This window comes from Delphinus delphis, chromosome 1 (assembly GCF_949987515.2).
Source record: "Delphinus delphis chromosome 1, mDelDel1.2, whole genome shotgun sequence".
In the NCBI taxonomy this organism is placed as follows: Eukaryota; Metazoa; Chordata; class Mammalia; order Artiodactyla; family Delphinidae; genus Delphinus; species Delphinus delphis.
In genome coordinates this window covers 144,193,005-144,218,593 of record NC_082683.1, presented here as the reverse complement: position 1 = coordinate 144,218,593, position 25,589 = coordinate 144,193,005, and the positions used below count along the sequence as shown (strand labels likewise).

General features: G+C 39.9%; 2 protein-coding genes across 3 annotated transcripts in view; one reads left to right on the top strand and one right to left on the bottom strand.

Moving 5' to 3' along the window:
* The window catches only part of NSL1 (NSL1 component of MIS12 kinetochore complex), a 38,017-nt gene extending 35,145 nt beyond the window's left edge, over nucleotides 1-2,872 (bottom strand). The window contains exons 1-2 of the mRNA XM_059995048.1: nucleotides 2,639-2,872; nucleotides 724-802 (exon numbers count right to left, since the gene is read on the bottom strand). Coding sequence (XP_059851031.1) covers nucleotides 724-802; nucleotides 2,639-2,872 — 313 coding nt within the window. The remainder of the gene's footprint in view (nucleotides 1-723; nucleotides 803-2,638) is intronic.
* A 7-nt stretch (nucleotides 2,873-2,879) lies between these two features.
* Nucleotides 2,880-18,852, top strand: TATDN3 (TatD DNase domain containing 3). Of its 2 annotated transcripts, none has more exons than XM_059995071.1 (10): nucleotides 2,880-3,091; nucleotides 4,983-5,015; nucleotides 5,938-6,011; nucleotides 6,228-6,312; nucleotides 10,799-10,861; nucleotides 11,778-11,887; nucleotides 12,052-12,107; nucleotides 13,472-13,584; nucleotides 15,133-15,210; nucleotides 18,103-18,852. In XM_059995071.1, the coding sequence occupies exons 1-10, from the start codon at nucleotides 3,026-3,028 to the stop codon at nucleotides 18,244-18,246; spliced, it is 822 nt and encodes a 273-aa protein (XP_059851054.1). In that variant the 5' UTR covers nucleotides 2,880-3,025; the 3' UTR covers nucleotides 18,247-18,852. The 2 variants fall into 2 exon arrangements, with proteins under 2 accessions (XP_059851054.1, XP_059851044.1); XM_059995061.1 differs by having other exon boundaries at nucleotides 15,130-15,210.
* Nucleotides 18,853-25,589: the final 6,737 nt, after the last annotated feature.

The following is a 25,589-nucleotide window of genomic DNA, read 5'->3' as shown; positions in this document are numbered from 1 at the left end:
CATTTTCTTTCTATTAAAACTTTTTCTTTAGATATGTCAACATCATTAGTTAGGGTACAATCTAGTCTGCTCTACACCAGGAAAATATTGTTTTATCAAGGAGGTTTCTACAAATACTGACCTCATCCTTTCCATGGTACTTTTATAGTTTAACTTCACATTTCTAAGAGTACTTCACTATCTACTCAAAGGATCACTTGTAAAAATACAACTTGATTTATAAAGTATTAAGCATAGGGATTCTCTGGACCTGTTTCTTCATCTGGCGATAGTTCTACAGTATTTTCCAATAAGCTATTGACAAGGGTACTTCTGAAGTTTAATCAGATGAAAGTCTTGTTGGAAATGCCAGATAGTATATATATCAATATAAAGGATCACAGTAACCACTACGGTGTTTGCCTCAGCTTATGACCTCAATAGTCTTCTAGATTACTTTTCTCTTTTTTCCAGCAAAGGAACTCTTCCACTAAAGGAATTTTAAAAGAAGTGACACTGAAAATGGGGATAAGAATTAGCACTCAAAATAAAACTAGAGGGAATTCCCTGGGGGTCCAGTGGTTAGGACTCCGCACAGGTTTGATCCCTGGTTGGGGAACTAAGACCCTGCAAGCCTCGCAGCACGACGAAAAATAAAATTAAATTAAATTAAATTAATAAATAAAACTAGCCACAAAAATAACTCAGAAATGAATGACAGAGGAACAAAGTGAAATCACATACCCATAAAGTAATTGTCTGAAGCTTCCTGCCATGCTTGCCCATTAATGCTGACATTCTCTTGCACAGCTGATTCAAAAGTCTGCAATAAAGTCACAATAGTCAAGTCACTGAAAGTAACTTTAAATACTGAATTCAAACATTTTGGCAAAATAACAATTTCAGATTTGTGATAGAGAATATTAGAAAAAGTAGCAGGGGCTTCCCTGGTGGCGCAGTGGTTAAGAATCCACCTGCCAATGCAGGGGACAAGGGTTCAAGCCCTGGTTCAGGAAGATCCCACATGCCTCGGAGCAACTAAGCCCCCGCGCCACAACTACTGAGCCTGCACTCTAGAGTCCGCGTGCCGCAACTACTGAAGCCTGCTCACCTAGAGCCCGTGCTCTGCAACAAGAGAAGCCACCGCAACGAAAAGCCTGCACACTGCAACGAAGAGCAGCCCCCGCTCGCCACAACTAGAGAAAACCCGCACGCAGCAACAAAGACCCAACACAGTCAAAAATAAATAAATAAAATTTTTTTTAAAAAAGAATGCATATATAACTGAACCACTGCTGTACAGTAGAAATTAACACATTGTAAATCAACTATACTTCAATAAAATAAATTTTAAAATAACTATCACAAAAAAGACTGTGATAATACTATATTATGTGGTTTTAGATAAAGAGATGTCAACATAATTAAAGCCTCTGCCTTTTATCTGTTCTCTTAATTAAAGTAAAACACAAGTTAATTCCCTTGGTAGTTTAAGTCTTCACACCTTTTACCTTCTAATCCACTTTCTCATCCATTAAATAAGGTATAATAGGTTAAGCCAAGTTCCTTTTTTTTGTAAGATAATTAAATGTTCTAAGCAGCTTAGCACTTCCTAGAAAGGGGTAAACTCTAAGATCATTACACAACAGAACAGTCTTCTTCCAAGAAACTACTAAAAATGTCCTCAGGTATGTCTCTATTCTTCCCTTGCTTGCGAGGAGAGAATGATGTAAGAGCCAGTGTACACAACACTGGAATACAGAATCACAACCCAGGGAGTGTTCCTTCATCCTTCATCCATTTACCCTTTATTTTGGTTGCACTGTGGTCATTCACACTCAAAACTGTACTGCATTATAAACATTTTAACTTTTTTTCCTGAATATAGATTGTGTGCTTCCTTTTGACAGGCACAAATCCCTCAATTTGTTGTGTCTTTCCCCAAAAAACTATCTTCTTCAGGGCTTTGCAAAATATTTAAGAAAGGAAGGGGAAATGTATTATAAGGGCCAGTGTGTGATCTTACTGAAGTTTATAAAAGCAAGACTTTAGACTTGTAGGGAAAAAGTTCTCGCTCTCTTTACAAGATGTTCTAAAACAAACAAAAGGAAAGACCAAAAGCTAGCCTGGTGACTGACTGACTGACTTCCAGGATTACCCTCTCCTGGAGAATTTCTCATAGTCTCTGTCTGCATCGCCCAATAGGGAAGCAACTAGCCACTTTATGGCTGCTGAGGCCTTAAAATGTGGCTAGTAGGAAAGGAGATGAGCTGTAAGTTTAAGACAGATTTGAAAAGCTTAGTATGAACAAAAGAATGTAAACTATCTCGTTCATTTTTTAATTATTACAAGTTAAAACGATATCTTAGACATGGTTAAATAAATGTTATTAAAATTAATTTCACCTATTTTTTCTTACTTTTAATTTCAAGTTACATACATGGCTCGCCTTGTATTTTTCTGTCGGACAGCATTGGTCTAGGTAATTAACAATACCCAGCTGCCTCTAGCATCTACTTCGTTCCCTCCCGTGTCCCGAGCTGCTTCTAACCAAGCGTGGGGCACCGTTAACTCTGCCGAAGCCTGGCGTGCGCTCTTTCTGACCACTGAGACCTGGGGTGTGGAGAGAGGGGGTGATAAAACAAGACTGGGCCCGTACCCACTGCGCATCTCGCAGCACGGGCTCCCGAATCTCCTCTGGCAGCGCGTCCCCCAGCTTTTGCACGAAGCGGCCGCACAGTTCTAGCATTTCCGTCACGGCCCGCTTCGAGGTGCAACGCACCCGGAAGTCTTTTCGGGAAGTGGCAAGAACCGGGGCCCCATCGTCTGTCCCGGCCACTCTCTCCACGTCCCGCGGAGCAGAAAGGGCCACCGACGCAGGAGCCCCCTCCATTTTCCCAACTTGAATTGTGGGCGGGAACTCTGGGAGCGGAAGAGCGGGTTCCCCTGGAGGAAAGAGCATACGTCCGGCCGGAAACTCGGCCTGCAGCAGCAGCGTTCCGCCTGAGGCTCCGCGGGCAAGTCGAGGGATTCAGTGGCTGCGGCGATGGGGGCGGTGGGCGTAGGGCTGGTGGACTGTCACTGCCACCTCTCCGCCCCGGACTTTGACCGCGTATGTGAGGGCGAGGTCGGGCCCGTGGGAGCAGGGAGGCCCCCATTCTTTCCCTTCAGGCTATCCTTGTTCTCCTCCCTTAGGGCGGAGCCCCAAATCCTCCCGGGCCCCCGTCTGTGGTCCTGTGCGACTTGCTCCTTACTCCTTATTTAATCTCACTCACACTGATTTTTCTTTCTCATTCCGAATATCCATATCCCCTATCTCCACTTGGCTTTTATTTGCTGTTACTGGCTACTGGAGTCCTTCCCCCTACCCCGCCTTGGCCCGGCTATCCTACCAGCCTCTCAGCCCCGGGCAGAGAATCCACTTTCCCCAGGAGGCCGTCCGCGAAACTCGGGCTCACTCCCGCACGCCGCGTGCTCCAGTTCTACAGGGGAGCGAAGCAAACAAAAACTACCGCGCGCACACACACACACACGTAATTTCAAAGTGTTTTATCCGCTACATTGGAAACTAGAGGCTAATAAAAAAGAAGAGCGGGGTCTATTTTAGGGGAAAAACCTCTCAAGAGGTGAAGCTTAAATTGGTGCTGGAAAGACAAATAGGTGAGTGCATGGTGGTGAGGAAAGCAAGCGGGTTGCAGGCCTCCAGGCAAGACAGAATTTGGACGTTCGAGCTACCGGAAGGCTGGGTGGAGCCTGATGAGCTAAAAAGACGCGTAAAACAAGACCGAAGAGGTTTGCCGAGGTTTAGTGAGTCAGGAGTTCGCATTTCATTAGAAGCACAATGGGGATCCAGTAAAGGGCTTTGCTTTTTAAGGAGAGAGACAAGATCTGATAATCCATTTAAAAACCATTTTGCTGATGTGTGGCTAATGGACAGAGAACAAGAATGGAAGCTAGAAGACCAGCTTAGAAGCTTTTGTAGTATTTAGACTAAAGATAGTGGTTGAGTTTGAGAGAAGCAGATGGATTCAAGGTATATTTTAGAGATAGAATCTGTAGTACATGCTGAGAGGAATTGAGGAAAGAGAGGGAAAGGGAGAACTTGAGGATGCTGTAGAGAGGTGGTGGTGCTGAGATGAGGGAAAACAGGCTGGAGAGGGCAGGCAGAAAGAATAGGTTTGTTGAGAAATGGTTATGTTCCGCACATGTTGAAACCTAATATCCATCCAAGTGGAGATGTCATATGGCCATTTAAAAATGTGAATCTTGGGGCTACTCTGGTGGCGCAGTGGTTGAGAGTCCGCCTGCCGATGCAGCGGACGCAGGTTCGTGCCCTGGTCCGGGAAGATCCCACATGCCGCGGAGCGGCTGGGCCCATGAGCCATGGCCGCTGAGCCTGCACGTCCAGAGCCTGTGCTCCGCGACGGGAGAGGCCACAACAGTGAGAGGCCCGCGTACCACTAAAATAAATAAATAAATAAAATAAAATGTGAATCTTGGGTTCAGGAGAGAGTTATAGGCTGGAGATAAAAACTGGGGACTCATTAGCATAATGAGCATAGTAATAAGAGTACTTAAGGTGAGTCAGAGAGAGAAGCATAGGGTTCTGAAATCAGAGAAGAGAGAGCCAGTCAAGGAGACTGAAAAGTAGCAGCCAGCTAGAGAGGAGTATTTGCAGAAGCCAAGAGTGGAAAATATCTCAGAAAGGAAGGAGTGGACAAGTGAGGAGTTTCTAATGCTGCTGAGGGGTAGAGTAGGAGGACAGAGAAGTGTCCTTTATATTTGACAATACAAGTTTCTGTTTTAGTAGAGTGGGAACAGAAGCCACATTTTACTGAGAGAGTAGATGGGAGGTAGGGTCAGCATAGGCTCTTCACATTCCACCACCTTGTTCCTTGCCATCATTGTCATTCTTTATGGTGCCTCAATTACATTGATATACACAGCCAAAGGACACTTACTTATCCATCTAAAATGATTGTGATTACTTATGTTTATTTTAGGATCTGGATGATGTGTTGGAGAAAGCCAAGAAAGTAAGCCAATACCTATAATTGCCCTTTTTTTGGTTGTTTTTATTTTCCTCCTAATTTTGATCTAAAACAGCTTGAAATTTAGTTATACTATGTTGTTGTTACTTCAATAATAATAAGTTAATAATAAACAGCATTTATTGTTTACTGTGTGCCAGACACTGAGCTAAGCCCATCCTGTACATTATCTCATTTAATGTTTCACAGCAAGCTTCTGAGGAAGCTACTATTTTATAGCCAACCATTACCATTTTATAGATGAGGAAACTAAGGCCTAGAGATTAACTTGTCCAAAGACACACCACTAGTGAGTGATGTAGACGAGATAGTCTGAATCCAAAACACATTCCCACAGCCACCATGCTTACCAGCAATATGGAACAAATTGGTCCATCTTTCAGTTCTTGAATTAACATTATTCTGGAGATCTTGGAGAAATTATAAAAGTTTTCTGAAACAGTTTGATTTGTGTGGGAAAAAAATTATTAATCTTTGGAAGTGTTTATGAAGCTAGCATTTTGTGATCTTCCCCAAAATTGATAGTCAGAAATGGTTGCCATTTTTACATACAGCCATCTTTCACTGTGGCCGCTTAATTAGGAGTATGGGGTTTGGAGTTACACAGGGCTAGTGATGTTGGGCAAGTTATTTGACTCCATCCAAAACTCTGTCTCTTGATCCATACAGTGGATTACAGCAATGCCTATGTCATAGGAGTATGTAGATTAAATGGGGGGTAATATTTATATTCACCGAACATAATACCTGAAGCATAGTAACTACTCAGTGATAGCTATTATGATTATATTGATGGAGTGTGAGTGAGCAAGGATAACTAAAAGCACAGAAAACTTTAAATTTTTATTTAATTATATTGGATGTATATTGTTTGAGACTCTAACTATTCTCTTCATTTTTGTTGCAGGCCAATGTTATGGCTCTTGTGGTGGTTGCTGAACATTCAGGAGAATTTGAAAAGATTATGCAGCTTTCAGAAAGGTGTTACTTCTCATTAAGATTTAGAAAGAGTTGTTAATAAGGATGCAGTTATGATTTCATATTTATAATATCAAAGATCATCAATTTTTAAAGAGAATGAGAAGAAAAACAATCACATTAACATAGCCCTAAAAAAATTCTTTCCTACTTGTTCTTCAGAGTAACTTTGTCTCCTAGTCTAATATTCTGCTTTCTTAATTCGTTCTACATTTTTAGGTATAATGGATTTGTTCTGCCATGCTTGGGTGTTCACCCAGTTCAGGGAGTTTCACCAAAAGACCAAAGAAGTGTCACGTTAAAGGTAACAAACAGTCTTATAAAACAAGAACCATAAAAAAATCATAACATCTTTTGACTCAGTGCTCCTCCTCTTTCAAATTAATATTATAAGGCAATAATCCAAAAGAAATAAATTCTATCTTCTTTCACAAAGATGTTTGTTACAGCAGTTACTTGAAATAGAGAAAAAGTGGAAAGAGCCTAGAGGTTAGGAGATAAATAACTAGTTAACTTATACAATGTTAAATATAACTATAGAAAGTGTGGACTATAAGGTTTATGTAGCAACATGGAAAATGTTTACAGTATAGTGTAGGGAGACAAGCAGGATACCAAATGGCTTATTCATTGTGACATCCATGTAAAAATATATTCTATAAGGAAAAGACTAGAGGGAAAAGTACAGAAATTATACTCGTTGTGATGGTCTGGTAGAGTTATAAGCACCTTGTTTTCATATTTTTTATCATGTTATCATATTGCTTTGGCAATAAAAGTGATAAGATATCCAGAAAAAGAAAGATACAAATTCATAGATGCGGTACTGTAAGGGAACAGATGAGTTCAAGTACATAGTGTCTTCTTTGAACATTGAACTATCCCTATAGGAGTGCTCTTGATCTGTTAAACTGCATTACTTTTATACCCGCTCTAAAAAAATTCCTACCCACAAGATCTCACTGACTCACAGTAGTCAATATGTCTTATGTTTCAGACTTTTCTCCTGACTCAGCATCAGGGAGATGCACAGTGTCCTGAGTGCTTTATTACATAATGAGATTGAAAGCCCCATGTTGAAGAAGTAAAGACTTTTTGTTATCTATGAATAAATTAAGATATGAAGACTATCATTTTTTATAATAATAAATCTGTATTCCTACATTGGGGTACCCGAGGTAGTTTTACTTATTTTGAAACAAAATTACTTTTAATTCACTTCAGGTAAAAATAAATACTTATCCTGTAGATTTCCTGAGTTGTTGATATGATAAAATTAGCTAAATTGCCAGAGAGTTGCAATTCCCAAGATGTTGGGGATGATAGCAGGACAGTATTTCTTTCACTTATGTAGAGATTTATACTAATAGTCCTTCATTTCAGTAGTCAGTCAACAAGTGTTTAGTGAGCATGTACTATATTTCAAACACTGTTCTAAGCACTATAGAGTAAAATCCCTCTCACAGAAGCCAGATTCTGGATTGGGGAAGACAGTCAACAATTAGATACGTGAACTAAGTGCTTTAAAGGCAATGAAACAAGATTATGTGATGGGGATTGTGGATGCTGGTTTTTAGATTGTGTAGTCAGGGAAGGCCTCTCTGAGGAGGTGATGTTTGAACTGCAACCTGAATGCAGTTGGCCATGCAAAGAGAGGGGTGAGAGTGTTGAAGGCAAAGGAAACAATGAAGCACAAAGGTCCTAAGGTAGTTACAAGTTTGATGTGGTCAAGAAATAGAAAGACGACTGATGTGACTAGATGGAAGAGGAAGGAATAGTGAGGTCAGAGGGATTGGGCAGGGATCCCCACTCACCTCATACAGGGCCTTGTTGGATTGTAGTTTACATCAGTGGGGGATTTAAAGTAAGGAGTGACAAGATGTGATTTCTGTTTTGAAAAGATACCCTTGGCAATGGTGTGAAGAATCAATTTTGAAGAGGGCAAAAAAGGAAGAAGGGAGAATAGTTAAAAGACTGTTGGCAATAGTCCATGTGAGAAACGATGGTGGATTGGACCAGAGTGGTAGCAGTGGAGATGAAGAGAAGTGAGTGGATTTGGCATGTTTTTGGCATGAATGTAGAACTGATGGGACTATTTAACTTACAAAACTAAATAAAATACCAACAATATACAGGTAAGTCTAGATTCTCAAAACAGACAGGAACTCAGCAAATCTCAAGATAGCCCGCTGGAAAAGACCAGAGTTAAGCAGTTTTGTTCCTAACGTGCTTGTAGTCCCCACAATAGTTTAGTTTTCCCATTGTGGTTAGATTACAAGCTCCTACCATGTGGTACAAAGGTAGGTATGTACAATATGTAAGTATTCATTAAATTACCTTGGTTTATAAAATGAAAATTGCCTAGCATCACACAAATCTTTCAGCATATTCAATAAATATTATTACCAGGCAGAATTTAAGCCCCTGGGATACCCTGGGGAATCACAATTCACTGTCTACAAGCTACTGCCCCCTCCAGGCAGGGCACGTGCTGTCCATTTGGCTCCTGTCCCTACTTAACCCACTTCACTCATTTCGGTTACACGCCTGACCCCTGTTCTAAAGGTTCTGAAGACTAAACATTTTCTTTAATAAAAAAATCAATTCTAATTATTTTAAATCATTCAGAATAAAGCTCTCCTCCCTCCCCTTGCCCTTCTTTCTTCCATCCTTTCCTTCTCTCTCCTTTCTTCTCTCAACAGCATAGTGGAAACAGCATGGGCTTTGAAGTCAGAGAGACTTGGCCTACTGGCTTCTGTGATCTGTGGCACTTAACTTTGCCAAGTCTCAATTTCCTCATTTGTAAATCGTGAATAATTATTTAGTTGTAGTATGCCCAGTCATAGGGTATAGAGGTATAGGATATTTTAAAACCCTACAATAGAACCATTAGCTGTTAAAGAACTTGAGACTTCATGGAGGAAGTGGGAATAGAACTGAAGTCAGTTTTAGACCTATGAATGTCCTTATAAATATTTTTACATCTATTAAAATGATAAAGACCACACATACATTTATACATATTGAATCTGTGATATGAATTATATTAATTTCTATTTACTATACCTGACTTGCCAGAAACTTCCAAAATATTTCATGAGGAATGGGAACAGTCTCATTGTAAATGTATTTTGCTTCTTTTTATAGATAATACATATTCCAAGAAGCATATTTTCCCTGTATCTCGTCTTCATCCAAATGTGTAATTTCTTTCTGACTGAAGACTTTCTAAGTGTCAAACATTTCCTGAGTAATCTCTCCAACTTCTCCAGTCCCTTTGAGGTCCCACAGACACACAGTAGTTTGGATGTTTGATATGGAAAATCTTTGCCTGACACTTTGACCTACTCAGCTATTGCCAGACATCTTCTCTGGTATTTAGGGTTATATACTCTTAGCTCCACATGACAATATTAATTCTTCTTCATTGAGTCTACTGGAATGTCTGAGGCCTTGATTTACCCTTCCTCATCTTCTTTTCTCTCTCTTGAGGTATAATTATAAAATCTCCTCTTCTTCCTCTACCATATGGTTTACCTCCCTTTTCTTACGATACGTGGGCCTCTCACTGTTGTGGCCTTTCCCCCTGCGGAGCACAGGCTCCGGACGCGCAGGCTCAGCGGCCATGGCTCACGGACCCAGCCGCTCCGCGGCATGTGGGATCCTCCCAGACCGGGGCACGAACCCGTGTCCCCTGCATCGGCAGGCGGACTCTCAACCACTGCGCCACCAGGGAAGCCCTACCTCCCTTTTCTTAATTTTCCCTTGTTCTGATTATCCTCACTAGAAGTACCTTGAATTTACATATTCTGAGACTAAAATCCTCAAAGTAGTTTAAAATATCTAGAAGCAAATTTTCCATGTATTTGTCTTTCCCTTGTCTTAAAGGGATCCCTCACAGGGGGAATTCTCTTTAAGTGGAAATAGTAATATCATGGAAACTAACAGTACACAGTTACTTCAATAGTTGGCAAACAACATATTTGTGGTATTTAATATGTATATTGTTGAACCTTTAGGACAAAAATAGGCTACACAGGACTATAAAGACAAAAGAAATTAGTGAAAATAGTGCAAAGGATGTATGGGATTATCACTATTAAAAATTCACAAGGCATCAGTACCCTAAGAGGAGAACATAGCAGTGCACTCCCCAAAACTCACAAAGGTGACCACTTGGTGGCTTTCTTCTCTCTTGCTCAGCTATTCCAGGAAATCCAGTTCACTCCTCCTAAATGCCAGGAAATGCCTCCTGAACAGAAGGAAGGGTTTAAGTGGGAATCTTCGTAAGAAGTTATGTTCTTGGGACTTCCCTAGTGGTCCAGTGGCTAAGACTCTGCGCTCCCAATACAGGGGGCCCGGGTTCAATCCCTGGTCAAGGAACTAGGTCCCACATGCCACAACTAAGAGTTCCCCTGCCGCAACTAAAGATTCCGCATGCCACAACTAAAAGATCCTGCATGCCCCAATGAAGATCCCGCACACAGCAGCGAAGATCCTGTATGCCGCAACTATGACCCGGCACAGCCAAATAATAAATAAATACTTTTTTAAAAAGGAAGTCATGTTCTTGTAACATAAATGGATGTGGGATGTTTGTACTCAAATTTCCGGACAGAAGTACTCACCATCATAGAAGGATTACATTCTTAGTTCCTCAACTGGTTAAAAGGTATTGACTATGTAAAGGACCCAGTATAGCATAGTGCCTGGCATATAATGGGTGTTTATACAAAACCTATAAAAGTCCCTTCTCCTATTTTAATAAATTTACTTTTTTTTCATCCCAGGATTTGGATGTAGCTTTGCCCATTATCGAGAATTATAAGGATCGATTGTTGGCAATTGGAGAGGTAAATACCCACTAGCTGATCAAGTGATTTCTAATCCAGACTTTCATGTGATAGATGAAAATAGTCCTTAATTCAGTATTAGTGATTATAACAGACTTGGATAATTATGTTCACCCTGTTCAGCTGAATAATACTTTGTCAGTACTTCCTCAATAATCAAAAGTGCTTAGGGATAAAACAATAGAAGTCTCCCCATGGGCTTATGTTAATGAAAGAAAACTATTACCATTTCAATGTACTTTCCTCTTTTTTTCCTTTTGCTTACGTAGGGTTATCTCTCTGGTTAGTTAAAATAGTATATACAAGCATACTTTAAATAGGTTAGAGTTTATAATTAAAGAACATTTTTATTAAATAATTTACAGCTGTGAAACATCGTATCACTTGGTAATTCCACTTATAATTAAAGATAAAAAATAAGAATAGCACTTACATTCAGAATCTAGGTTATCACGATGCATGCCAGAATAGAATCAAGGGAAGCAGTCATTTATAATCTTCACTGTCCAGTGTGGTTACCACATGCAGCTGTTGAGCACTTGAAATGTGACTGGCCCAAACTGAGATGTGCTATCAGGATAAAATGCACTGAGGATTTCAAAGTCTCAATACCTCAAAAAAGGAATGTAAAATAACTCAATAATTTTTTTTATTGATTATGTGTTGACATAATAATATGACTATATGATAATATTGATAATGTTTTAGATATAGTGGATTAAATATATCATTAAAATTAATTTCACCTGTTTCTTGTTAGTGTTTTTAATGTAGCTACTGGAAACTGTAAGGTTGTGTATGTGGCTTATGTGTGTGGCTTCCATTATATTTCTCTTGGACTGTACTGTACCATAATATGTCTTCGGGGATTCATTAAACCATAAACATGTAATTCTGTTTTATTTTTCCATTATAGGTTGGACTAGATTTCTCCCCCAGAATTGCTGGCACTGATGAACAGAAGGAAGAGCAAAGACAAGTCCTAATCAGACAGGTCCAATTAGCCAAAAGACTAAATTTGCCTTTGTAGGTTAATTATCATCTTTCTATATTAATAGTTACAGAGCAAATTAAGTAATGATTCTCTTGAAATTGAGCTCTACTTTTCTTTTTCTCTGAATTGCTTTAATATAACAAAAATAATAATTTCATATTAAGTACTCAAAACGAATTTTTTTTTTGTTTACCAGAAATGTTCACTCACGTTCAGCTGGAAGACCCACCATCAGCCTCTTAAATGAGCAAGGTATTTAGGTTCCTGAGAAAAATGTGCCTAATGTTTAAGTTTGACAATTCCAGTCCATATTCCCAGTAGAACAAGCCATGCTTTACTTGATTTCTTAAAGGGAAGGGAATGGGTCAAAGGTAGAGATGGAAATCAACTAAGATGGTTTTGCAAGTCAGCCTACTATTTACAAGGTTTTCAGTGTGATTATGATGTTTATCAGGCCAGGGTAAAGCAAATGAAAAATTGGATCAAGTAATTTTAATGCCTTAATTTGAAAATTAGCAGCTCCAACATTTTAGTCAGCGTATGTGAGAGAGGAAAAAACAAAGCAAAGAAGGGTGATCACATTGAGTTACTGTTTTTCATGTTTTATGGCTGCTGCTTTAGAAAATGGTATTATACAGATTGTGGCCATCTTATATAAAATGCACTGTCATCTTCACCAGTTGTTCCTAAAGAAAAAATACTTCTCATAGGATTACTTTTCAAATTTTTAAAGTGCTGTCCACGGTAAGAAATATACTTTATTTTGAAACTCGATATATACACACACATACTGTTTTTGGCACTGACTTTATTTCGAAACTCAGTATATACATATACAGAAAACTGACAAAAGTTCAAGCAGCAGTACATCTATATGTGTGTGTGTATAGATATGTGTGTGTGCGTGTGTTTATGCACACAAATATATAAGCACACACTGGCCAGTCGTGACCCACTAATTTGATTTCATAATTCACAGTAGTAACTCACTAAATGTCACACCTACCAACAGTATCAAATAGTGAAGTAAACATAATTGCCTACAACTAGAAAGCACTGTATTTCTCAGTGATGAGTACTGAGTCCCCCTGGATTCACCAAGAACATGATTTTTGTGCAGGCTGAGCAGCCATCCTTTAAGAACTGGAGATGGTTTTTGTGAAACTAACTCTGAGTGTTGAATTTGTGAGTCATTTATTTCCTCATTTCTTCTTTCACTAGCATCCTTCTTAAGGACAATTTGCTTAAAAACCTATTAGGAACAATAATTTGACAGTTCAGAAACTTTTGGAGAAGGTTTGATGGTATAGGAAGTTTAAATAATTGCTTAAATTGTATTTATTAATTTTATTCTGAAGATTTGGAGAAGGTTTGATGGTATAGGAAGTTTAAATAATTGCTTAAATTATATTTATTAATTTTATTCTGAAGATTAAGAATTTGCTATATTTTTATTCTACTGGTTGAACACTATATGTTTATCTACTCTTTAGAAATCATAGAACCTTATAGTGACCGACATTTACTTAAAATCTGTGTTGTTCAGTTTGATTAGTGGTAAAATCTCTCATTAAGGAAATAAAATGGAACTGTGATTTATCTTTAATTTTTGAGAGGTGCTGACAAAGTGTTGCTGCATGCATTTGATGGTCGGCCATCTGTAGCCATGGAAGGAGTAAAAGCTGGGTACTTCTTCTCAATTCCTCCTTCTATCATAAGAAGTGGACAGGTAAATTCTTTCATTAAACCTCATTTTATACTTTGTGAAATATACTCTGAAATATGAACTTTTATTATATACTTGTGATACTATTCTGGTTTCATTGCAAAAATTAATCTTAGGTCCCTACCTCATATAAAGAGTAACTCAAAAGTGGATCAGAGACCTAAGTATAAGAGCTAAAATTATAAAACTCTTAGAAGAAAACAGATCTAAATCATTGTGACCTTGGATCAGGCAGTGGTTTCTTAGCTATGACACCAAAGGCACAAGCAACCAAAGAAAAAATAGATAAATTGGATATCATCAAAATAAACTTCCACTAACAAAAAATTGGGCAGCTCATACTCAAAAGACCTGAACTTCTGATAGCTTTCAGAAAAAGGATATTAAAGGCAGTGTGAGGGAGGAGGCTGCAGGGTATGTGAGCAGCTTGTGCTCAGTTCTTGAATTGATTGGCGTCAAGGTGAAGTTTTGAGCATCATCAATCTTCTGGTTTCAGCTGGTCTGGGGTCTACATGCTTGAGGTCAGCAGTTTCCATCTGGTTGGGGTCTGCTTCCTGTAAGAACAGCTTAGGAGTGTGTGTCAGGCCTCTATCTATAACTTTCAGGGAACTGGGAATTTGGTGACTCTGCTATGTGGCGAATTCATAGTCTAAGTTGTTACCAGTTTTCCGACCCAACAGCTATTCATTGCTCCTACATCTTCACATTTCCTAATCACTAATTCTTGAACCAGCCTTTTGAGGCCCAGGGGAGGCCTGGGAGACTTGAAGCAAAAGCATTTACTTCAAAATACAGGGACACTGGGCCTTATATACGGTTTCAGGTGGAAAGTTCTAGAAATGTCAATTAGGTCATGTTAATTGATAGTCCATGATTACTTTTATTTTTCCTACTTTTATCATTTGTGGAGAAATTTCTTATTTATTTATTTATTTAATTTATTTATCTTTGGGTGTTGGGTCTTCGTTGCTGTGCGTGGGCTTTCTCCAGTTGAGGGGAGCAGGGGCTACTCTTCATTGTGGTGCATAGACTTCTCATTGGGTGGCTTCTCTTGTTGCAGAGCACGAGCTCTAGGTACGTGGGCTTCAGTAGTTGTGGCAGGTGGGCTCAGTAGTTGTGGCTCATGGGCTTAGTTGCTCCATGGCATGTGGGATCTTCCCAGCCCAGGGCTCAAACCCGTGTCCCCTGCATTGGCAAGTGGATCCTTAACCACTATGCCACCAGGGAAGTCACTCTTCCTTGGATCTTTCAGTAGGCATATGATATCAGATGTTTTGGTTCTTGTTGGATGTTACCTCATTTTTCGTTCTTGGTTACTACTCTTTGGGTTCCTAGAGGCTTTGGATAATTTTTGGCAAAGAATATTTCTTCTTAAATCTAACCATTAATGTAGAATGATGAGAACATAGTGAACATTTATTAATTGAATATTAAAGTATGAATTTTAGATTCTTGCAGAGTAGTATGCATTGACATGTGGGTTTAATGCTACTTATTTAATCTTTACTTCTCATGTTTTAAACTTACTAGCTTTCTCTTTTCTCTAAGAAGCAGAAACTTGTTAAACAGTTGCCTTTAACTTCGATTTGCTTGGAAACAGATTCACCTGCGCTAGGGCCAGAAAAAAAGGTAAATGATTTTCTAATTTCTACATTATTTAGATTGTGTCTTTTATTTGAACTATTTTCAGTTTAGCTGTGTTTCTCATTCCAGTGTAAATATAATGGGATCCTACTTTAATGCTAGGTTGAAAGGTTATATTGACTTAATTTCAAGTCTTTTGTAAATATGGCTGTTGTGCTACACAGAATATTATTTGATATGGGTCATGTCCTAATTTACGTAATATTGAAATCCAGACCAGTATAGTAAAAAGCTTAGTGTCTAGAGGCAGAAAGGGCTGGATTCAAATCCTGTCTCTGATACCCACTAGCTGTATAACTTTGGGCAAGTTCCTTAATCTCTCTGAAACTGTTTCTACATTTGTAAAATGTGGGTAAAATAATAGTAAAATATTTTGAAGTATTACAGTGGGGATTAAATGAAGTAATGTATATGAAAGTGCCTAGGGCTTCCCTGGTGGCACAGTGGTTGAGAGTCCACCTGCCAATGCAGGGGACACGGGTTCGTGCCCCGGTCCGGGAAGATCCCACATGCCGTGGCGCGGCTGGGTCCGTGAGCCATGGCCGCTGAGCCTGCACGTCCAGAGCCTGTGCTCCGCAACGGGAGAGGCCACAACAGTGAGAGGCCCGCGTACTGCAAAAAAAAAAAGAAAAGAATGTAGAAGAGGAATGAGAAAATAGAGGATTATAACCACATTTATTTTCTTGTTTGACTGTAGGACAGAATGGTACAAAATTGCCTTCCTGGTTAGTGTGAAATAGGATGAAAATGACCTAGCTTTTTCACCCTAAACAGAAACGAATTTCAAATGCTCTTATAACTCAGTTTTATGTTTGTATTTAGATAATTTGATAAAAATTGTGGGTTTCTGGCATAGTGCCTTGCACATAGTAGGTACTCAAAAACATTTATTGAATAAATGAATTTTAAAACTGAGGAATTCCCTGGCGGTCCAGTGATTAGAAATCTGCACTTCCACTGCAGGGGGCACGGGTTCAATCCCTGGTCGGGGAACTAAGATCCTGCATGCCACACAGCGCAGCCAAAAAATAAAAATAAAAAAAATAAAACTGAATATGCTTTTTGTTAAGTAAAATGTGTTTGTTCTAGAAAAATAGAAAACAGAAAATCATAAGAAAATAGAACCATCTACCACTGAAAGGTTACCACTATAGTATAGTGGTTAAAAGCATAAACTCTGATGTCAGCTTGCACAGGTTTAAACCTCAACTGGGCTACTTACTCGCTGTTTAGGATCCCTTCTTATCTGTAAAAAAGGGATGCTAATAATAATAGTACCTATCTCACAGAGTTATTTTGAGGATTAAATGAGAAATTCCATGAAAACCTTAGAACAAAACCTTGCCTACAACAAGCACTAAATAAATGAAGGTTCTTATGTCCTTCCACACTTCTTTATGTCCATATATGTATACATAATATTTTTTTCATAAAAATAGGATTAGCCTCAACACATCATTTCATAACTTGCTTTTTTTTTTTTTTTTTTTGCGGTACGTGGGCCTCTCCCGTTGTGGAGCACAGGCTCTGGACGCGCAGGCTCAGCGGCCATGGCTCACGGGCCCAGCCGCTCCGCGGCATGTGGGATCCTCCTGGACCGGGGCATGAACCCGTGTCCCCTGCATCGGCAGGCGGACTCTCAACCACTGCGCCACCAGGGAAGCCCCCATAACTTGCTTTTATGTGGTGAACACATGTAAATATCAATAAATATACTTTTCCTCATCATGTTTAATAAGTATATAAATTTTAGTGTGTGAATGTGCCACAATATATTTAACTTGATACTGTCATTTAGGTTATTTGTTTCCAACACAGTACAGTTGACCCTTGAACAAGAAGTGCTTAGGGGTACCAACACCCTCCCCAACCCCCCAGCCCCGCCCCATACCATGGAAAATACATGTCTGTCCACCCTCCACGTCTGCAGTTTTGCATCTGCGGATTCAGCCCTCATTTTCGTGGTTCTGCATTCACAGATTCAACCACGCTTGGATTGTGTAGTACTGTAGCATTTATTGAAAAAAAAATCCATGTATAAGTGGACCCACACAGTTCAAAACCATGTTTTTCAGGGGTCAACTGTATTATAAACAATATGATGAATGTCCTTGAACCTAAATCTTGGTGTGCATTTTTCATTGTTTTCTTAGGCTACTTTATCAAGGTTATTTTTTAACCTTGTTATCTTATTCCTCTGAACATTATCATCCTGAGTCGATAACTTAATAGTAACAACAATAATATATTTCATCAAATCTAAATGCCACTGATTGTAGATGTACCACTGTTTTGTGACCATTAAGGAAAAAAACACTACAATTATACTTTCACATGCCACTGAATGTCATTAAAATAAAATATATGTCAATTTCAGAGATGTTAAGGTAGGGGAGAAATGCATCTTAGAATCAGTGAAATCTGACTACATAATCTGTGTAGTCTTCCAGACACCATGGCATTACTGAGTCAAACTGTAACGTAGCCTGTGAGTTGAAATGGCCAAGCTACAGAGCTTGACCTTTGCAAGCACTCACTTGAGGAACAAACCAAAGCACAGTTAATTCATCAGTCAGGCAGGTCACCAAGTGTCCACTTTGTGCAGACTGCTTCATATGCTAGGTGCTGGGACCTCGACTGGTAATACCCCAGGGCTCTTTTCAGAAGCAGGATAGACTTACAGTTAATGTTGTAGCCTTAGCTTTCAAGCTGAAGTTCAGGGCCTTTTCCTCAGCTTCGCCTCACCCCCATTAAAAGAAAAAGAAAGAGCTCATCAGTTGTTTTTACCAACTCATTTTCATCTCTTTTATCTACAGTCTTCAAGGATTGCTTCCCTTGAGTGTCATGTTTGATTAATGTCTGCTTTGTCTGTCTCAGGTACGGAATGAGCCCCAAAACATTTCCATTTCAGCAGAATATATTGCCCAGGTGAAAGGGATCTCAGTGGAGGAAGTTATAGAAGTGACAACACAGAACGCATTGAAACTGTTTCCCAAACTTCAGTACCTGCTCCTGAAATAGCTTCAAAACAAAATCAAGTGCAGAGGGCACTGTTTGAGAAAAATAAATGTTCTGATGAAGAGTCTGAACTGAAGAAGCCATTGTATCAGGATTATAATTTTAGAGAAATATTTTTCTTAGAAGTAAAACTGGGCTTAGATCCTAAAACCCTGGGTTCTAATTCTACCTTGCACTGCTTTTCAATTAACGGAGTCCTAGCAGGAGATTGGGAAATACCACTGCTTCGTACTTTGCCCTGTTAAATAGAACCACCAAATGAACTGAAACCATTTCTTCTGGCAAGGGTGGCTCCCACAGGTAAGAAATAAGTGCTACTGTGATGGCGTGGAATAGGCTAAAGTTTGATCCTTTACCACCTGTTTGACTTCCCACAGGATTTATCCAGTGAAAGGAGAGTGTCTAGTTTTTTGTACTATCAGAAATCTTATCTTTTCTGGGTTTACAAAATTGAACTTTTAGTACTTTGAATTATCTCTCATTTTAAGAGAAAAATGTACAAGGTTTTTATATAGATCTTAGATTTTGACTTATAATGCCCATGGTTCGTGCAATCACCGTTAAATACCAAGCACCACAGTTTAATTAATAAATTGGTTTTAAGTTCCAGTCTGAATTTTGTCACATGTTTAAAATGTACATAGCTCTATTAAAAATGTATCTGACTTTTTTGCATGCAATAATATTTTATATTTTTCAGTTTTAAAAATCTCTGGTATGAAAAGAGTCCAGTGGATGGTGGTGATAGTAGCACAACAATATGAATGTGCTTGAAGCCACTAAACTATACCCTTAAAAATTCTTGAGATGGTAAATTTTATGTTATGTGTACTTTACCACAATTTTTTAGAAAAACATCTTAGGTGTAGGTTACAAGGTATTGAGATCCATACCAAAACATGAGTATTTAACTTTGTTAAATTACATAAGCAGCAAATACTGGAAAAAGTACCTGTCAGAGAAATAAGTTAACTTCCTAAAAAGCCAAGTGATTTTACATAATCTTCAATACTCTGAAATGAATTCATTTATAGAAGAATCAAAACTAGTTCTAGGGCAGATTGTCCAAATCAAACTAGACTATCTAAGAAGCAGAATAGAACGCTTTATGAGATACTTAACCACTTATCAGCATCATGACAGGTGAAATGCCCACATTTAATGGGAGGTTATATTAAAACTAGACTTCTGATCTCTCTTTCAACTCTATATTTCTTTTGCCTGTTTTCTACCTCCTTAAGCTCCCATTCCCTTTCTCAGACTCTCACCTTTAAATCCTTTAAGATCCAACTTAAATGACTTCACCCTATGCGATCACCCCAGCCAGACATGATCCTTGCCCTCTAAATTGCATAGCCATTTTCTTCACTTATTCATCAGTTTCTTTCATTTTACACAAATAGTTATTGCTCCTCCTCTAGGTTACCCATTAATCTAGGTCTGTAGGCTACAGAGAGGAATAAGATATGGTTCTTGCCTTCAGTTCATACTTTACTAAAGAAGATAGACAAGTGGACAAATTTCAAAACAATGTGAGAAGTACTATAATAAAGGAAGAATGAAGTACTATAAAACCAGTCTAATGACATTATAACACATAACTCCTTTTTACTAGGGTTACTTTATGTTTTTCACCTCCAGAGATTGCAAACCTTTTGAGGACAAATACTTTTTTTGTTTTTGCATCGTAGAAAAAGACATCTTCTACATGTCTTGCAACAAGGTTTGCAATATCATATACTCTCATGTATCTTTTACATAATGGAGAAGGTCTCTGAGGAGGGGCCAGGATGGCAGAGTAGGAAGACCCTGAGCTCACCTCCTCTCATGGGCACACAAAATTACAACTATTTACAGAGTAACTGTTGATGAGAAAGACCAGAAGACAAGCAGAAAAGAACTTCTGCAACTAAAGAAGGAACAGCAATGAGACAGGTAGGAAGGGCGGAGACATGGTATAGTCAAGACCCATATGCCCAGGTAGGTGACTCATGAATGAAAGGATGATTACAACTGCAGAGGCTTTTCTCAAGGAGTAAGGAGCCTGAGCCCCACATCAAGCTCCCCAGGTCCGGGTGTCCTACACCAAGAATATGAGCCCCCAGAATGTTTGGTTTTGAAGACCACGGGGGCTTACTTTCTGGAGACACAGAGGACTGCGGGAAATAGAGACTCCACCCTTAAAGGGCGCACACAAAATCTCACACGTGCCAGGACCCAGGGCAGAAGCAGTGATTTGAAAGGAACCTGGGTCAGACACACCTGCTGATCTTGGAGAGCCTCCCCAAGAGGCAGGAGGCACCTGGAGCTCACTCTGGGGACATAAATAATTGCAGCAGAAAATTTTGTGGAGCTGCTTCTACCACATGGACACTGGTACTGGCAAGTGCCATTTTGGAATCCTTCTTCAAGTTTATTAGCGCCGGGACCTGGCCCTGCCCACAAGCCTGTCAGCACCAGTACTGGACACCTCAGCCCAAACCAGCTGGGGGAAGATGCTGCCCCATCCACCAGCTGGCCTGCTGTCTTCAGTCACCCTGGGACATGGCCCTGCCCACCAGTGCTAGACCCTGGACCAGCCTCATCCACCAGTGGACGTACATCAGACCCATGATCACCTGGGCTGCAGCCTGGGCCCCGTCCACCAGCAGACCATCTTACCAACCCTGGGACCCCCAGGGCGTGCAGCCAGACATCCTGGGACACAGCTCTGCCCAGCAACAGGCCAGCACTAGCCCCAAGACCCGGCTTCCCCCTCAAGCATGCAGACACCAAGCCCAGGACCACTGCAGCCCCTTAGCCCAACCTATGTCAGGACCCAGCCCACCTACCAGCAGGCCAACACCAGCTCTGTGACACCTTGGGCCCCTCATCCAGCAGCCCCAGGATCCAGCTTACCCACCAGCAGGCTGACACCAGCTCAGAGAAACCTTGGACTCCTCAGCCAACTGCTCTAGGATCTAGCCCAACTCACCAGCAAGTCAGCACCAGCTTTGGGACACCCCAGAACCCACAACCAGCCATGTCAAGAACGAGCCCACCCACCGGGAGGCTGACACTAGATCTGGGAACCTCAGCCCCACAACCACCAGTCCCAGAACCTAGCTCCACCCACCAGTGGGCCAGCACTAGCCCTGTGATGCCTGGGACTCGACAGCAAGCACTTCATGACCTGGCCCTGCTAACCAGCACCTGGCAACCAACCAGACTGGGGGCCAGCCACACTACCAGACCTCCCACAGTACTCAGCCTGCCACAACAGGAGGACCCACACAGCCCACATAGGGGGCACTCCTAGAGCATATAGCTCTGGTGACCAGAGGGGAGTGTGCTGCTGAGATGCATAGGATGTCTCCTATGAAAGGCCAACTCTCCAAAGTCAGGAAATGTAACCAGTCGACCACATACACAGAAATAAAAACAGCAAGTTAGGCAAGATGAGGTAACACAGGAATATGTTCCAAACAAAGCAGCAAAATAAAACCCCAGAAGAGCTAAGTGAAGTGGAGATAGGCAATATATCTGATAAAACGTTCAAGTTAATGATCGTAAAGATGTTCAAAGAACTCAGGAGGAGATTGTATGAACAGAATGAGAAGTTAGAAGTTTTTAACACAGAGTTAGAAAATATAAAGAAGAACCAAACAGAGATGAAGGATACAGTAACTAAAATGAAAAGTGCACTAGAAGGAATCAACAGAAGATTAAATGATATGGAGGAATGAGTCAGCAAACTGGAAAACAGAGTGGAAATCACTGATGCTGAACAGAAAAAAGAATAAAAAGAAATGAGGACAGTTTAAAGAGACCTCTGGGACAACATCAGGCATACTAACATTCACATTATATGGGTCCCAGAAGGAGAAGGGAGAACAAGAGCAAAGATCATATTTGAAGACAGAATAGCTAAAAAATTCCCTAACTTGAGAAAGGAAACAGACATCCAGGTCCAGGAAGCAGAGAGTCTCAAACAGGATCAACCCAAAGAGAACCACACTAAGACACATTGTAATTAAAATGACAAAAATTAAAGATAAAAAGAGAATATTAAAAACATCTAGGGAGGGACTTCCCTGGCAGTCCAGTGCTTAAGACTCCATGCTTCCACTGCAGGGGGCATGGGTTCAATCCCTGGTCAGGGATCTGATCCCTCATGCCGTGTGACGCATCTAAAAAAATAGCAGGGAGGGAGGGAAGGAGGAAGGAAGGAGTCTGTTTAAAAAAAAAAAAAAAGCATTGACGGAAAATCTACAAGTTACATACCACAAGGGAACTCCCATAAAGCTATCAGCTGACTTTTCAGCAGAAACTCTGCAGGCCAGAACAGAATGGCATGATGTATTCAAAACAATGAAAGGGAAAAACCTATAACCAAAAATATTCTACCTGGCAAGGCTTTCATTCAGATTTGATAGATCAAGTTTTGCAGACAAGCAAAAGCTGAAAGAGTTCAGCACCACCAAACCAGCTTTACAAGAAATGCTACAGGGACTTCTCTAAATGAAAAAGAAAAGGCCACAGCTAGAAACATGAAAATTACAAAAGGAAAAAGCTCATTGGTAAAGGCAAATATACAGTAAAGGTAGTCAAGCATGTATGAAAGGAGATTAAAAGACAAAAGTAGTAAACTCATCTATATCCTCAATATTTAAGGGGTATACAAAACAAAAAAATACATGTCAAAAATAGTAAACATTGGGGGGGAGTGGAGTAAAAATGAAGAGTTGTTAAAATGCAGTTGAACTTAAGAAATCAGCAACTTAAAACAGTCACATGTAGAGTCACATGTACATAAACCTCATGGTATCCACAAACCAAAAATCTATAATATACAAACAAAAAAGAGAAAGGAATCCAAACATAACACTAAAGATAGTCATCAAGTCACAAAGGAAGACAAGTACTGTATGATTTCACTTATATGTGGAATCTTAAAAAAAATGAACAAACATAAACAATTATAGATACAGAGAACAAACAAGTGTTAGCCTGAGGGGAGGGGGTTGGGGGAGGAAAAAAATAAGTTAGGGGGACTAAGAGGTGAAAACTTCCAATTGCAGAATAAATGAGTCGCAGGTATGAGTTGAACAGTGTGGGGAATATAGTCAGTAACTATGTAGTATCTTTGTTTTGTGGCATATCATAACTAGACACCGTGGTGATCAGTTTGAAATGTATAGACATCACTGTGATGTGTAACATAACAGGAACTAACATAGTGGTGTAGGTCAATTATACTTCAAAAACAAACTCATAAAAAAAGGAACGGTATTTGTGGTTGCAAGAGCTGGGTGTGCGAGGAGGGGGAAGTGGATGAAGGCAGTCAAACAGTAAAAACTTCCAATTATAAGGTAAATAAGTACTGGAGATGTGATGTACAACATGGTAAATATAATGAACACTGTTGTATGTTATACATGTTAGTTTTTTTTTGTTTTAACATCTTTATTGGAGTATAATTGCTTTGCAATGATGTGTTAGTTTCTGCTTGAATTGAATCAGCTATATGCATACATATATCCCCATATCTCCTCCCTCTTGCGTCTCCCTCCCACCCTCCCTATCCCACCCCTCTAGGTGGTCACAAAGCACCGAGCTGATCTCCTCCCTGTGCAATGCAGTTGCTTCCCACTAGCTATCTATATTACATTTGGTAGTGTATATATATCAATGCTACTCTCTCACTTCATCCCAGTTTACCCTTCCCCCTCCCCGTGTCCTCAAGTCCATTCTCTACGTCTGCGTCTTTATTCCTGTCCTGCCCCTAGGTTCACCAGAACCATTTTTTTTTTTAGATTCCATATATATGTGTTAGCATACAGTATTTGTTTTTCTCTTTCTGACTTACTTCACTCTGTATGACAGAATCTAGGTCCATCCACCTCACTACAAATAACTCAATATCGTTTCTTTTTATGGTTGAGTAATATTCCATCGTATATATGTGCCACATCTTCTTTACCCATTGATCTGTAGATGGACACTGAGGTTGCTTCTATGTACTGGCTATTGTAAATAGAGCTGCAATGAACATTGTGGTACATGATTCTTTTTGAATTATGGTTTTCTCAGGGTATATGCCCAGTAGTGGGATTACTAGGTCGTATAGTACTTCTATTTTTAGTTTTTTAAGGAACCTCCATGCTGTTCTCCATAGTGGCTGTATCAATTTACATTCCCACCAACAGTGCAAGAGGGTTTCCTTTTCTCCACACCCTCTCCAGCATTTATTGTTTGTAGATTTTTTGATGATGGTCATTCTGACCTGCATGAGGTGATACCTCATTGTAGTTCTGATTTGCATTTCTCTAATGATTAGTGGTGTTGAGCGTCCTTTCATGTGTTTGTTGGCAAACTGTATATCTTCTTTGGAGAAATGTCTATTTAGGTCTTCTGCCCATTTTTTGGATTAGGTTTTTTTTTTTTTTTTTTTTGTGGTATGCGGGTCTCTCACTGTTCTGGCTCTCCCGTTGCGGAGCACAGGCTCCGGACGCGCAGGCTCAGCGGCCATGGCTCACGGGCCCAGCCGCTCCACAGCATGTGGGATCTTCCCGGACTGGGGCACAAACCCGTGTCCCCTGCATCGGCAGGCAGACTCTCAACCACTGCGCCACCAGAGAAGCCCAGGTTTTTTGATATTGAGCTGCATGAGCTGCTTGTATATTTTGGAGATTAATCCTTTGTCAATTGCTTCGTTTGCAAATACTTTCTCCCATTCTGAGGGTTGTCTTTTCTTCTTGTTTATGGTTTCCCTTAGGTCCCATTTGTTTATTTTTGTTTTTATTTCCATTTCTCTAGAAGTGGGTCAAAAACGATCTTGCTGTGATTTAGGTCATAGAGTGTTCTGCCTGTGTTTCACTCTAAGAGTTTTACACTGTCTGGCTTTACATTTAGGTCTTTAATCCATTTTGACTTTATTTTTGTGTATGGTGTTAGAAAGTGTTCTAATTTCATTCTTCTACATGTAGCTGTCCAGTTTTCCCAACACGAGTTAATGAAGAGGCTGTCTCTTCTCCATTGTATACTCTTGCCTCCTTTGTCAAAGATAAGGTGACCATATGTGCATGGGTTTATCTCTGGGCTTTCTATCCTGTTCCCTTCACCTATATTTCTGTTTTTGTGCCAGTACCATATTGTCTTGATTACTGTAGCTTTCTAATATAGTCTGAAGTCAGGGAGCCTGATTCCTCCAGCTCCATTTTACTTTCTCAAGATTGCTTTGGCTACAAGTTGTGAAATATTTTCTTCTAGTTCTGTGGAAAATGCCATTGGTAGTTTGATAGGGATTGCACTGAATCTGTAGATTGCTTTGTGTAGTATAGTCATTTCACAGTGTTGATTCCTCC